The 15804-nt window shown below is 45.2% G+C and overlaps 1 protein-coding gene across 9 annotated transcripts in view; it reads left to right on the top strand.

Annotated features, from left to right (window-relative positions):
- The window catches only part of PRKAG2 (protein kinase AMP-activated non-catalytic subunit gamma 2), a 234603-nt gene that overhangs the window by 116632 nt on the left and 102167 nt on the right, over positions 1 to 15804 (top strand). The window contains exon 1 of one of the 9 annotated variants that reach the window (XM_065050430.1): positions 2157 to 3147. The exons of the other annotated variants lie outside the window; for them this stretch is intronic. Within the exon in view, the coding sequence (XP_064906502.1) occupies positions 3042 to 3147 (106 nt within the window). The 5' untranslated portion in view covers positions 2157 to 3041. Of the gene's footprint in view, positions 1 to 2156; positions 3148 to 15804 lie in introns of those variants that run through there. 9 annotated transcript variants of the gene reach the window in all.

Here is a 15804-nt window from a genome sequence, read left to right as displayed (position 1 = left end):
CTCAAGAAATATAATACACTATAACTAATTTGGGAGACTTTAAAGTACCTTGACAAGAGGCCATTTCATGGTTGTTCAGAAAGGATTTGTGTTTTCAATCTCCAGAACACAGATGGCCCCAAAGGAGCTCTTTGAAACCCGGCTTTTTATTATTACTTTTATAAGATACTTCCACTGGAATCATTAAGAAGATGTAGTATCTGGTGTAAATGTGCTAGTATCTGTTAGACTATTAGCTGTGGGAGACAAAATGATCATACTCAAAGCACTTAGTGTTTTTTTTTAACAAATTACTGTGCAAGACAGTTGTTAAACAGCCTTGTTTCGTTTTCTGGTAGCTCTGTGCAGAAACTTTAGGGTCTTGCTGCTTTCCTTAATTAGGGGAAATGAGCCCTCCTGGTGCAATGGCCCTGCTTGAAAAGGTCATCAGCTACTATTTACCCTTGGCCTTTATCAAGGAGGGGGCTGTTTCCATGCTGCAGCAATACCAATTCCTATCTCATTAAAAAGGGATTTACATTTTTTGGTTTCTGATGGCATTAAGTCATTCCCGGCAGTCTTTTGGCCACTGAAGAGTGAAGAATGCTTTACTAAGGAGGGGAAGCTTGAGGTCCAGATTGCATTGGTGTTGTACACAACGCTTCTTGTGCCTCTGCTCAAGTAAAGACTGGAAAGGGAACAGGAAAACTAAGGATAGGATAGGATAGGATAGGATAGGATAGGATAGGATAGGATAGGATAGGATAGGATAGGATAGGGTAGGGTAGGGTAGGGTAGGGTAAGGTAGGGTAGGGTAGGGTAGGGTAGGGTAGGGTAAGGTAGGGTAGGGTAGGGTAGGGTAGGGTAGGGTAGGGTAGGGTAGGGTAGGGTAGGGTAGGGTAGGGTAGGGTAGGGTAGGGTAGGGTAGAAAGAATAGAATAGAATAGAATAGAATAGAATAGAATAGAATAGAATAGAATAGAATAGAATAGAATAGAATAGAATAGAATAGAATAGAATAGAATAGAATAGAATAGAATAGAATAGAATAGAATAGAATAATTTTGTTTGGAAAAGACCTGTAAGATCATTGACTCCAACTGTTAAGATAACACTACCAATTCCACCTCTAAACCGCGTCATCTATGCGTCTCTTAAACGCCTCCAGGGACAGTGATTCAGCCACTTTTGTAAAGCACTGTGCTGATAGGCTGGTTTTATGCAAAAGATTGTTATTTGGTGAAAAGCACTGGGGTCTTCACATGCAGAGTTGAAACAGGATCATAGAGACGGGGGTAAAAGAAAGTAGGAGGACTAGTCAGGAGGGGAAAGGCTGGAAAGAGCCTTAAATTAATTACTGTGATTCCTCACTTGGATATCAGTGAGACACCTGTCTGGAAGGTAATTAAGTGTCTTGTTAATAATTTGATTACTTTGGTCACTAGGTGGAAGAACAAAGATGCCCTTTGTACTGTCTTCTTCCATATTCTCCATAGTAGTAACTGAGGATGTCAGAGGGAGCTGCTGTCATCTCTGCACCTTCACTTGGGGTCCCTGAAGTCCTTGGGTCATTTTGCACTGATGCCTTGGAGACAGCCGTCCTTCTGAGAGACCAGAGCTTACAAGAAATCTGTGTTGATAAGTCTATTCTTCAGCATTAGTGGCTGTTTTTTCTTTTCCTTTCTAATGACATTAAGTCCCAGGATCAATGGTGGGCACAAAGAAAAATGCATGCTTCTTTGGAGAGGAAAAAGGTGGTATGACCTTTAATTCCTCCGAGGAATTAGAGAGCCAAGACTCTCATTACTCATATAGGGTTTGATTTTTGAAACATCTGAACCTCAAATTCTAGTGATGTCCAGAGAAAAGGCTGGTGATCTGTGACTTTAAAACAAACAAACAAAAAAAGCTCTTTATTTAACATAACATTTACTGTAATCTTAGGAAGGTTGACTATGATAGTTTGACCATGTCTTGGATTGTGCTTGCACCCTTTTCCAGCTATTCAACCTGTTCCTAAACTAAACAGCTCTAAATCTACAGACTCAGGCCTTAACATAATCCACCCCGGCTGGCTGGGATGAGCAACAGCCCTGAGAATGTTTGTCTCATTGAAAAGACCATGAGGTAGATTTCAGTTGTGTTACAAATGGCTGTCCCAGGTGCCTTTTGCTTTGCAGGCAGCAAATTTAAATGAAACAACCTATGCAGAACATATAGATATGCAGATCATACAGATATGCATAGCATGGGGAGGGCACATCACTAGAGATAGTCCAACCCATCGCTCCAGCTGCAGTTTCTAGAACAGATCCACCTTCTTATTTGTGAATTGGCAGAAGCTCATTCCCATTAATCCATTAGCCATTAGCCGCAGAGGGCCGGGCGTTGGGGAGCTCATCGGCCGGCAGCTGGATGGTGCTGTCGCTGCGAGGACCCAGCACACACGAGTCAAAATAGCTGGGTGATGTCATGTCACGGTGCGAGCGTGCCCGGGCCGCTGGCTGCCAGGAATTGTCTGTCCAGGGGAGGTTTCCTTTTACAGCCTTTTTAAAGAGTCATCATGCTGAGCTGCACATGACGAGTCCCTTCAAGAGGACTTGTGGCTCCTTTGCACAGTCAGTATTTATTAAACGCGGGAGCTTATCAGGTGGTTCCTGACCTTTCCCACATGAGGTGATCTGCGCGGAAACGTCACTTCGGTCTCCGAGGCTGCTGACGGAGAGGAGCTCCACGGCTGCAAGCTGGGCAGACTTTGAACTTCTCCCCATGTCCACAGACACATGCAGGCGAGTTACTGTACGCTGGAATTAAGACTGGAGGCGCCTGTCGTGCGAGGTTTGGCAGCCTGCTGTGGAACGGCTCTCCGCAAAGACCACAACCAAGCACCCCCGAGCTGAACCGCCGGCAAACTCGACTTCTTTTGCAGCCACGCGTTTTCTCTGGAGCTTCATCTTCTCGCACCTGGGCTGTTGGTGTAAGCGGCACCTCGTCTTGCCCCTCACGCTGCTGTTTTCTTCTTCAATCCTGGGCATGACCGACAGCTGCTGCCGCACGAGTGTATGTTGCAGCTCATGAAGCGTTTCGGTAGCTTTAGAGTGAGCAGGAAGAGAAAGGAGCAGTTCAAAATCACGGAGAGACGCCACTCCGATCCTCATGGCCTGTTCGGTAGGGACCATCTGCGTCACCCCTCTGAAAAGTGGGGACATTGGGTTTGGGAGGGAGCAGCAAGTGGGGGATAGAGAATTATTGAACAACAATTCTGTGCTTTCCAGTTTCTTTGACTGAATCACTCAGTTGTTGTGTGGAGGTTAATTACGTGTTGGTTTGCACTGAAGCTGACACCTCTAACATACATTAGATAGAACCTTTAGGAAAAGAGTGATGGTACTATAAGATTTACAGTAAACACCATGAAATACACTCACAAGGGGCTGTTGACTAATGTTACTTTAACTGAAGAATAGTAAATAAATGCAAAGTTAGGGCTAACAGTATGTGTTGAAATACGAATTTTAAGTAGAGAAAAATTGCATATCAATCTGATAAGTAATGCATTTTAAAACATATATTTCTGATAATGCAATTATTGATATGATCGTGTTTGAGTTGCAACTAGGGACTGTTCTCCGTTTATCAAAAGCTTTTCCTGCTCATTATTAATCTAGTACAGGGGCTGAGTTGTGTGTGTGTCGTGTATCACATAGGGATCAGCTCACCAGGAGACAAGGGGTTTTCCAACAGGATTTGGCTGGTTTTGTTCAGAACAGTGGAGAAATACAATATTTAATGCATTTCCTACATGGACTAATGGTAGCTGGTTTACAACTCTGCAGTTCCCCAAAGACCGTGAGTGCTGCTGAGAGATCCTGTCCTGTGACTGCGAGGTTTAAAACTGACATTACACCAAATCAGCCAGATAAGACACAGTTTAAAGAGGATGACTTGCATGAAGGGTAGGCAAGGCTCTTTTTACTCTCTATCAGTCAGGAGTCATTGCGTTAAATCCAGCAGAATGACAAAGGTATGAGTATTGTTGGGCCATATGGACGGTGCAGAGAGGAACATACATATTCAGTGACAGGGAGTTGCAACTGATGGATGGGTGGCTGCCCAGAAAATTTGTTTTTCTGTTATTTCATGTTTTGCAATTTATTTAGTGACTGGTTGTGTTGTTTGTTAAGATGTCAGTTTTGCAATTGCTTCTGCTTTTGTTCCTGTTTTGTGGAGTTAAGTGGTTTAAATCTAAGGTACTGTGCTTTGTTCTGCATTCCCCTAAATCTGTCTGAGGGTTTCTGATGGAAGGTCCAGGTGATGTGAGTGAGATATGACCCAGGTCTTTGGAGTTCCACAGTGTCAGCAAGATGCACAAAGACAGGTAACAGAGTTTATGCAAGAAGAGGGGAAAATTTAGAGTACAGATTGCCCAGGTGTAAAACTTAATCCCAAATTTCTAATTAAAAGCCCTAAATTCTCACCTGTGGGATTTGTTGGTTGAGTGATTAATGGCAGTTTGAGCTACTAATTCATCCTCTTCCTATGGTTTCCTAAACGAGATGGGAACAGCCAACACCTGCAAAAGGATTCACTGCTGGAAGCACCAAGCATAGTATTGCAAGTCTGCTTCCTCGGAGTCCAAATCTAAACACCATCTTTATTTTCCTCCATAGAGAAAATAAATTGTCCTTCAACAAGAGTACCAACTATATGAACTTCAATGTTTGTGACAGACTTATAAAAAAAAAAGTTGAAACTGTGATGCCAAAAATGCCAAAAAATGCTCTTCTCTTTATCTTCATTCCCATTAATCAAGTTCCGTAGCCCACTCTAGTGGAACAGAGGGAGCATTAGGCATATTTTTCCGCACAGTGTTTACTCCACAGACTTTGCAGATGCCGTTCTTGCAAGAGCGTGACTGGGTCAGCTCCCTGCACCACGTTTCCATCATGAACAGAGAACTACCAGGTCACAGGGGTGGGAAAAAGCCATCGGGATGTGTCTGGCTTACTTACTGCCTTCCTTGGATGCTCTACCACAGGGATTGCCTCTGCATCCCAGCAGAGCCTGGGTTCCTTTTGGGAAACAGGTTAACACTTGCAAATGCTGTTTTGTTTTTGTTTGCCCAAATGGCCTTAATTATTTGCAGGGAAATATCAAAACAGACACTTTGCATTATTTTCTACATTTAATCCGTGTCTTGCAGCTGTTACGCTTTACTAAACACTTTCTGAGCTGCTCTCAAGGGATCCGTGGGCACGGATCGGTATCAGTGGTGTGCAGGAGCGTTGGTAGCAGCCAGGCTTGGTGGCTCACCAGGTCTGTCATGCTCTGGCGCATCCCCTTTAGTTGCCGTCTGTCATCAGGGATGAGAAATGAATGACAATAATCTGACATGGGCTTTCCCACCCGCTCTCCCTGCCACAGCAGCGTCATTGTTGCTGAATGAGCTCAGATTGTATTCAGAAAAGGGGTGGAAAAGGAAAGAAGTGGAAAAAAAATCCCTCATGTCCCAGAAAGGGGTGCTCTGTCACCTGGACAAGTTATCATAGAATCATAGAATCATTTTGGTTGGAAGAGATCATCAGGATCATAGAGTCCGACCATAACCTAACTCTAGCACTAAACCCTGTCCCTAAGAACCTCATCTAAACACCTTTTAAACCCCTCCAGGGATGGTGACTCCACCACTGCCCTGGGCAGCCTGTTCCAATGCCTGACAACCCTTTCTGGGAAGAGTTTTTTGAATCTGGAATTTCTGATTTTTCTTGGCCATCCCTGTGTTTTAAGGAAGAATTCTCCTGTCGTTGTAAATAGGATTGTGCCAGCGCAGCTTCTTATCTTCCCAGGTGCAGATACCATCAGGCCACTGCAACTACTTTCTTCCGTGTATCAGTTGAGGTAAACCCCATAGTCCCTCTTCACGGATGAAGAGGTTCACATCCCAGTAGAGAAGTAGGAGGGTGGCATTGTCAAGGATGGGCATACCTGTAGCTCCCTGCTTTTGGAGCCTTTACAGTCCTTTTATGCCAAGTGAACAGCAAGAGGAGACCTTAGTATGGCCAAACAGAAAAGCACCAGGAGCAAACAAGAGCTGTGCGAGCTGTGGGGCGAAGGCAGAGCCGCAGCTTTGCTCCCGGAGAGGAGCAGCCAACAGAGAGCCCTCCAAGCTTCAGCCATCCACCGAGCAGCAGGGAAGCTGATTTATGTAACGTGATTTTGGCAGGGCTGAGAACTGGGATTACCCAAAATTTCTCCAACCTTTGGATCACCACCACCCAGTTGCCTCTTTCCCATTGCACTTGCCGCTTGCCCGTGCAGGGTCAGCGCCGGCCCCGTGAGTTGTAAATCGATAGGCTCTGTGGCATTTCTGAAGGGGACAACTTTTTGGCCCCAGCGAGGCTAATTGCTCTGCCCTTTAAAGGACACCATCCATTCCATGAAGGATTGAATGACATATGCGAAAGGTATAATGTTAAAAGCATTTCTTCCCTGCCCGAGCGGTGGGTGCCCAGCGAAGGAACCGCTCTGCAGCACAGGTGGCTGCCGAGAGCCCCAGCATTGAGCCTCAAATGCTCATTTTGGAGGCTTTTCGCCTTTTTATTGCCCAGGAGCTTCTCCTTGCCCTTGCTACTCCTCTTGGGATTTGTTGTTGTGGATTTTAATCATCAGGGACCAAAGCTGAGCCCAGACAAGCCGGGTCGAAAGGACTCCAAGCAAACCTCAGTGCTGTCTCTCAGCCCCCGACCTGTGTCACTTCAATAACTCTCTCGAGGACAATTTCCCTGCCAGCTGTTATAATTAGGTGCAAATTAGGACTAAATTAGGAGTGAATGACTTAGACCCCAATATATACACGTACAAACGTGCTTTGGCCCCGCCATGTACATAAAACGGGGCAGTCCCAGTGCAACGGGCAGGAACTTGTCCCCAGGTTGTTCCATAACTGCTGGTGGCACTCAGTGCACATGTTTTATCCCATGTCACTGCTAACCACTGTGGGATGGAGAGCTGCTGAGTCTCTAGAGCAGGTCTGGGAGGTGCCGTATTTTGGAGTATCTTTAAATACTAATCCCAAGGGGAAATATCTTCCCCTTTCAGTCAAAAACACACAGGTGTTCTTCCATAACTTGCTATGGTTCTTCCTGGAGTTGGGGATCAACCTGGTTCACATCACCATTTATCAACACAAGCTGTGCTGTGGATAGTTGTGCTGAGAACAAGGACAGGAAATGTGTGGGGTGAGGATTGAAAAGAGTTTGCAAATGGAGGCAGGACTTGATCTCCTGCTCCTCCAGCCTGCGGAGCTGCAGATCACAGAATCACAGAATGTCAGGGATTGGAAGGGACCTCGAAAGCTCATCCAGTGCAATCCCCCCATGGAGCAGGAACACCCAGATGAGGTTACACAGGAAGGTGTCCAGGTGGGTTGGAATGTCTGCAGAGACGGAGACTCCACAACCTCCCTGGGCAGCCTGGGCCAGGCTCTGGCACCCTCACCATGAAGAAGTTTCTTCTCAAATTTAAGTGGAACCTCCTGTGTTCCAGTTTGTACCCATTACCCCTTGTCCTATCATTGTTTGTCACCAAGAAGAGCCTGGCTCCATCCTCCTGACACTCACCCTTTATATATCTGTAACCATTACTGAGGTCACCCCTCAGTCTCCTCTTCTCCAGCTCCAGAGCCCCAGCTCCCTCAGCCTTTCCTCACACGGGAGATGCTCCACTCCCTTCAGCATCTTTGTTGCCCTGCGCTGGACTCTCTGCAGCAGTTCCCTGTCCTGCTGGAACTGAGGGGCCACAACTGGACACAATATTCCAGGTGTGGTCTCACCAGGGCAGAGTAGAGGGGCAGGAGAACCTCTCTGACCTACTGACCACCCCCTTCTAATACACCCCAGGTACCATTGGCCTTCCTGGCCACAAGGGCCCAGTGCTGGCTCATGGTCATCCTGCTGTCCACCAGGACCCCCAGGTCCCTTTCCCCTACACTGCTCTCCAACAGGTCATTCCCCAACTTACACTGGAACCTGGGGTTGTTCCTGCCCAGATACAAGACTCTACACTTCCCCTTGTGATCTGGTGCTTTGCCCCGAAGTGGGTAATGCTGCTTGTGGGAGGACTGAAGCCAATATAGTTATTTCTTTTTCATTCTGGTGGGATGTTTCTGTTATGAGGCAGCAGAGGAGAAACCACAGCAAAAAAATATCTGGAGAGGTAAATGAGAGTGAGGAGGTCGCTGTGCGTTCCAGCGGCTGCTGTAAAGCGACTGAAAGAGCAAAATCCTGTTGCTCCTGAAATGCAGCTCAAAACTGCCAGCATCAGAGACTGCGCATGAGAAACTGAGACCGCTTTGGTTTGTTAATGATTTTCTCTACTGGTTTTCATGCTCAGTTGAGCTGACAGTGATTTTAGAAAATGTGCAGCCCTGGCTGATCAGTGCCAATTAATCTTGTACTACAGAGAGCTCCAAGACCTGGAAGCTGTGAAATTTCTACAGTTGGTTGTCAGGATGAAGAAAACCAGTGATAAGCCTGGTGAAATGTTAGAGACTTTTTATTTTTCCACTTTCTGCTTCCTTATAGTATCTGTGCAGCTGCTTCCCAGCACATCCCAGTTTTGTAAGCAGCTTTGAAATATTCTGAATAGGGAGATAAAGGCTGTGCCCAGTAAAATCAGCAGGGCGTTCTCAAGCAGGTACTGGTGAATTCAGATAGTAATAAACCCAGAAAACCTCCACTGATGTGGTGGCTATTGAAATGGAGGGAAGTTGAGCAGGGCACTTTGCCCCGCACTCTTCCCTCGCTCCCTCCCCGGTGCAGAGCCCAGCAGCACTTTGTGGGCTTAAAGAACACATAGACTCTTTGCCCTTGTGATGAGTTGTCCAAAACGGCAAATTCTCCAAGTAATTTCTTTTCAAAGACAGTTATTTTTTGTCCGAAGGGCAGGTTATACACATGAAGATACAGTGTGTTCTCCTGAGGGAAAAATTTACAGATGGGTGCTGCAAATGAATTTGCCCAGCAACACTTCTTCCCAGTCCTGGTCCAGGCAGCTCGGTGCATCTTGTCCCCAAGTTCGGTCAGAAATATTTATATTACTATAAATTACTGAATTACTCTGCATTGATGTGCTGTTATCAACGTGGTGGGCGAGACCAGCAGGACCAGCCCTGCTTTTGACAGCAGTTTTACAAACTGCTCAGGTTTGGGGCAGGGAGAGCTCCCATATGCGAGGAATCCATGTGGTTACGCTCACTGGTGCTTGTGGATACAGGTGTTTGTCCCCCAGACATAGAAGCATCAGAGACATATCAGTTTTTTAGTGTCTTAAGGGCGCTTGAATTCTGCTGCTGTTCAAATCGTGTCATTTGGAACAGCAGGATGAGTGTTATTCCTGAAAGACAGAGAGAAACTAAAAGCAAAACTTGGGATTCAATCCAGGTAAAGCAACGAAATGCAAGTATGAGGAAGAGCAAATGAGGTGGAAAAGGGGAAACTGAGGCAGAAAGAAGCCGGACGCTGACTGCCGGTGAAAAGAGATGCAGACACTGCCTGTTCCTGAAAGCAGAATATATTTATGATTTATCAGGATTTCTTTTTTCTGTCCTCCCCTTCTGTTACCTTTAGGTACCCAGTCACTTCTGATATGTATATAAGGCTGGAACACCATCTCTGTTACCTTCTGATGTAATTAGTTAACTATCTATCTGATTTATTTTTGAGATGAAAAGAAAATAAGGTAGAGAAGGCTTTCATACATGACACCTCAGTTTAATGAATGCAGCTCAGAGGGTCTTCGTGCTGGATCACAATTTATGTTCCAAAAATTATTTGAATTACTGATTTCCATGCATGATCAGAATTGCACTCTCATCCTTATTACACCATTTTTCCCACTCTTTGTTCTTTCACTTGTACTTTTCAGGGGCTCTGACTTTCAGAAGAATATCTGTAGAAGCTGTTATCCTAGTCTGCCTTTCTACTTGATTTGAATGTGCTAAGGCAGACCACAATTTATTTTCACTCTATACCGCTGTGCACCTGTATTACAAATGCTGTTGCCAGACTTTAAAAGCAAATTTCAAGCTAATATTTCAGCCTAATATTCCACTTGACAGCAGCATTAAGCTAGGTGAGTGCTTTTGTTTAATTAGAAATCAATACTTTGGACTATTGACTCCTTGCCCAAAGTTTCAGTGAATTGCCCAGGCATCCAGTTTCAAAGATGTTGTTGAGGTGGTTTGTTTGTCAGGTTTATTGGATCAGCAAATCCCAGGAATTACCAGGATTCAGCCATTTGCTGCTTTCACCTTTATTCTTGTCCAACCTAAAAACAATTCAAGGACTCAAAAGGGCTCAGAGCGGTGGGATTCAACACCTCAAAATTGTTTTATCCATTTTATTGTTGTTACAGAGCAGTATGGAGGTTTAGGTCTCAAGAGATGGAAGGCTGCTCTGTGAGATATCATTGTGCAGCTGTTAGGCTTGACTTAGAGGCTTGAGCTCTCCATACCGGGAAGGTCACGCAGCCTTCCTTAGTTTAAGGACAGAGCCCAGCGCTGCATCACACACTTGCACTGAATTCTTGTCCTGTCCTTTTTCTGTGATAAAGTTGGGGCGACTTAGCTGGAGGAGGCTTGATAGGATTAGCTGACGTTAATTAAGAGCATCCTGTTGTTTCTTCAGAGTTTTTTCCGGGCATCAGAAACCAGCTGCTTCCCAGTGCTGTGTTCTCCGTGGGGTAACAAAGACCCTTTTGACACGCTCGGAGCCACAGTCACCGGATTGTTTAACCGATCCTGCCCATCTGGCCCCGCCGTTTTATTTCAGTCAGCGCAAGAATTTTGATGGCGTACGTAGGATTCTTGTGACAATCCTGCCTTTCCTGGCCGGCGATGATCCTGGAGAGGAACAGATGGTTTGTGACATCTCCGCTGCTTGTATATAGTATAATTAGAGATAATAAACAAAAATAGGGCAATAAATCAATTTAAAATCATAGAATAAAATCACAGAATCGTTTTGGTTGGAAAAGACCGTGAAAATCATCGGGTCCAACCATTAACCCAACTTTGGCACTAAACCATGTCCTTAAGAACCTCATCTACGTGTGTTTTAAACCCCTCCAGGGATGGTGACTCCACCACTGCCCTGGGCAGCCTGTTCCAATGCCTGACAGCCCTTTCTGTGAATAAATTTTTCCTAATATCCAATCTAAACTTAAGAAATATAGATGAGGGAGAAATGAAATGGAAACTCAACCAGAGACATAAGGGAGATGAAAAGTTTGCAACAGAGAGGTTCTTGCTCTGATAGTGGCAACAAAAGTCAGGTGGGTGTTCAGAGGTGAGGATTGTGCCTGCCTCCTTGAGAGAAGGATTGAGTTGAAAGGATGAGAAGCTGGAATGATGTTGACATTTCCCAAGGGATATTAGGAGGAGAGGAGCAATCCAGTCAAAGGAGGTTTTTATCCCCCTTTGCCTGGTGCTGGTGGGGCTGCATCTGGAATAGGGTGATCTGGTGCTGCTGCCCCCATCACAAAAATGCTGGGAAGCTGGAGAGGGATTCCCTGGAGGACTACCAAGGTGGTTTGGGATCTAGAGCAGATGTTTTGGGATCTATGAGGAGACGTTGAGGAAACCGGAGTTTTTTGTCCAGCAGAGAGAAGGATATGGGGCAATCTGATAGCAGCCTGTGACAAAGGGAAGTTTCAAAGGTGACAGAGCCAAATTCTTCTTAGTGGTGGAAAATGGTAAAAGGGAATAAAAGTTGAGAGGTTTTGGCTGAGAAGGGTCAGACCGATGTTAGCAAAAACTCCCTCAAGAGGGTGGTGTGGCACTGGCACAGGTGACCTAGGGAGGTTGTGGCCTCTCCATCCTTGGAGATTTTCAATACTCAATGAGCCAGAGCCATGGCTGGCCTGGCCGGGTTTGACACCAGCCCTGCTTGGAGCAGGAGGTTGGAGAACAGGCCTCCAGGCATCCTTTCGAACCAGCATTTCTCTGATGCTCACCCACAAGGAAAGCTGAAGTTTCAAATATCCTGCTTATGCTTCTTTTCCCACCCAATTCTCAACGCTGGCGTACCGCAGCTCTTCTTTGGATAAACTTTCAAGAACAGAGCGACTTCTCAGGTAGAGGTGATGGGGCTGCTTGTGCAGCTGATGTGTATCAGCAGACCAGCAGAAGGAGACCACTGTGTACCCCAAGACCAACACCAACACGTCTTGGGCCAACAAAGACAGCGAGAAGTGTGTTTCCTACTAAAGGTACCCAGGCTGTCTTCTGGCCATTTTGCATACATTAAGCTTGACCTTGAGAGTCCTGGGCAGTGCTTAATGTCCCCCCAAGCTGAACACCCCCAGCTGCTGCCCCCCTTTGGGTCGTGTGCATTTACCAGCCAGAGGAATCGCAGTGGGACTCGGTTTGTATCAGTTATCCGTCACTATAGCAACTCCTCACTTACTCAACCAGTCCCTGCACTAAAAATAGATCACCTTGATCTCAGGGAAAGAAAACCAAAGGAAATCAAAAGGGGCAGTGACAGGGAGAACTCTGGAGTCAGCTATTGATTGAAGGATGGAGCATTTGAAACCTCTTACAAACAATCTACCATGGAAAACAGATATTTGAGGGGAATCTATTTAACCCAGAAACCCCACCGTGTCAGTGGGTTTGAAGCTCTAGCAAAGGGCGTGCATTACTTTTTATCTCAGGGATGTGTTCAGTTTTCACCCAGCACACGGGTGCTGAAAACCACGGGGGATGTTGCTTAGATTGGTTAAAACACAAAAGGGATCTTGTCTTCTGAGTAAGCAGATCTACAGCTCTGTCATTAGACCTGATAGTCTTTTACGTTCTTGCATGTAAGTTATCAAAATCCCTACTCATTTATGAAACTGCTGCTGGTATCTGTTGAAGTCTGCGAGGGACTGAAACCTGAAAAAAGCTGAATGGTGTCAGCGAAGTCACCGCTATCTCACGTTGAAGTTGCAGGAGCTGAGTGTTTTGGCACCTGATAGGGACAGGGTCCTCTCTACCGTAAGGGAATGCAAGAGATACTTGATATTATTTTTCCTCCAAGCCCAGCTAGTGCTTGCACCTGAAGGGAACGGAATAAATCCTTGTGAAGAGAGGGCGGTAGGTGTGAAGGCAAAATAGCAACAAGAGGAAAAGCTTGTTAAAGAGCTACAGGATTAACCGAAAATGCCTTTGACGGAAAAGAACCAAATTTGCAAGGCTGCTCATGTATCACAGGCGATGTGTCTGATGCTCAGGAAAGGGTTAATTTAGCTCCCAGAGGTGACTGGAATTAGCATCATGTATTCAGCGTTATCAGTCAGCAAGAGTCTGCTCTTGATAAAATGCCAGATTATTTTAATGACCTTTTTTGGCTGACAATTTGCTGATATTGAAATGTGTAGGCACTTAAATGCCCTTGCCCTGTATATTCTGATTCTTATTTTTATGTAGTATTATGAATTGTGTTTTCTACATTTAGTTCATCTTTCTAGAACTAAGACAGCTTTTGGTGGTGATAATGCACCATCTCAGGGGAATACCTATGCAGAGCGGTGAGAGATGGTGCTGACCCTCAACTCCCATTCTGTTCAAGCTTAAAGCATAGTATTATAAGGGAAAAAAATAGAATTAGTTCTTATTACATGTTTTACCTCACTTCAGATCCACTGCTTTTACATCATCTGGGGATCTGACCCATATTCTTCACCTCTTCACTGGGTGCTCTTTTTAATCAGCTTTGGAGCTGTGAAGGACCTGCCCTGCAAAGTAATTAGACATCTTAAGTGCACTCCAAAAGAGGAGACATGGAGGTGTGAAAATAGAAATGTCGCTTTTTTAAAACAGAAGAAAATGATTTGTTGAAAAGGTCCAGTGATGTGACACCCATAAGCCTAACCTGGGCATCAATCGACGTGCACGTTTGGACGAATGTCTCTAATAGACAGCTGTTAATGAGAAAGAGGTGAGAGCAAATGAACCTTGGTCACTGTACCTGCTCATTCAGAGGCTTGTGCATTCCCAGTCAGAGTCTCCTGGAGGTGTTAGTTGCCATTACTGGAGGTGATAGCACTGTATACACCAAAAGGCAAAAATTCCCCCAGATTGTAGGACTGATTGCCAGCAAATGCCATGTTTATGCTTTTACTTCCAGCTTCAGCCTGGCAGCAGATTTATCATGGATACAAAATGTTCTGTAGAAAAGAGCCGAGCTCCCGGTACCGGTGTTCTCCCCATACAATGTTTTCAAGACAGTAAACTGGTTTTTACCTCGCTTGGCTGGCAAGATGGTTAGAAATGCTGCTTCTGTCTCTAAAGAGACTGCGGCTGCTATTGAGCTGCAATTAAAGTCTCCTCCTTGCCCCAGAGCTGGGGACAACTTTCTTTTGCTGTCAGATTTTGGGTTATTTTCTTCCTTCCTGAAAGGATACCAGAGTTTTCCTTTCTGTCAGCCAGGTCCTTCTTTAAAACTTTGTGGAGATCCTTCTTGGCCACGGCAATAGGAAAACTGGAGCCTCAACACTATGTGAAGTCTATTGGAACTTAAAACTGAAGGGTTGTAAAACAAAGATCCTATTGTAAATAATGACAAACTTTTCCCAGAATAAACCCCAGTTTGATACAGAGCACAAAGCACCAGGTTCCCTGCAAGAAATCCCAGGAGCACAAACTAACCTTGAGGTGTAGGAGACTAATACGGAAACTCTGTAATACTTAAATCTGACAAAACCAATCCTAACCGGTGAGATTGGTAGAGAAATGATTATATGATGGGACTGAGCTGCCAGCTGAAATGAAAGCCTACTACAAAAACCATGAGTGAGCAGCACTCTTTAAAATTTAATTACAACACTGGAGATGGAGAGATGCTGGTGACTGGTCATGACCTGGAATGCGACGCTTGGTTCTTGCTCTCAGCTAAAAATTAGAGCTGTACAGCTGCATACATGGAGGGGAAAGTCAGCTTAAACTAGAAAAGAGTTAGACTGAAGGAATAATAATAGCAGAGTTGGTTTTCTCAGTGCGGGGATGGGGAATAGTATGGGTCTCATTGCTTCGCGGCGCTGCCTCAACCCTCGGTGACCACAGACATGAGTGTGTCTCTGCTGCGGTCCCTGCTGTGCAAAATAACTCTGCAGAATCCAACTGTAAATTAGCTAATAGCTAATTTAAAGGAGAACAGTAGCTTCCTAACTGCCCTGTAATGGAGTTCGTAATTTGCTGCGCTTCCCCAGCAGGTTTTGCGGCTGTGCTGACGCAGCTTGTCCAAGTGTTGTGTTTAAAGGTGACTTGGAGACATCTCCTCTGCATTGCAGGCGGGGCAATTCCAGCTTGCTTTTTCCTCCCCAACTTCTTTCCTGACAGGAGTCAGGAATCCTCCGGGTTTGATCCTGTCACTGCTATTGCAACATCTCATAACCATAAACACGCCACGTAGGTTTGGACTTGACTCTTTGCGCTTCTGAAAGGAACAGCCTGACCCCCCATGTTCTGGATTCCAAATTAAATGCAAAAAGGAGGATTTGACCTCAAAAAGCATTAAATACTCAGTGACAGCTGGTGCTTCTGAATATCAAATTTACTGCCTGATATCTTTCTACATCTTGTTTTAAGACCTTGTCACAGACCCTTGACTATTTGAACTTGGGTACCAGGACATATTGACACACTGTGGTGGCTGAGAGGTTTTGGGTAATAACATGGATAACTCCTTGTCATTGTATCGTTTGCTCAGTTGTAGATCGTGGAGTGTCTTTAAAAGATGAGCACCATTAATATCATTTTACAAATGGTAAAGTTTAGGCTAT

The sequence above is a fragment of the Columba livia genome, chromosome 2 (genome assembly GCF_036013475.1).
Source record: "Columba livia isolate bColLiv1 breed racing homer chromosome 2, bColLiv1.pat.W.v2, whole genome shotgun sequence".
Taxonomy (NCBI): Eukaryota; Metazoa; Chordata; class Aves; order Columbiformes; family Columbidae; genus Columba; species Columba livia.
The sequence above is the reverse complement of the archived record's forward strand: the minus strand, read 5'-3'. Positions and strand labels throughout refer to the sequence as shown.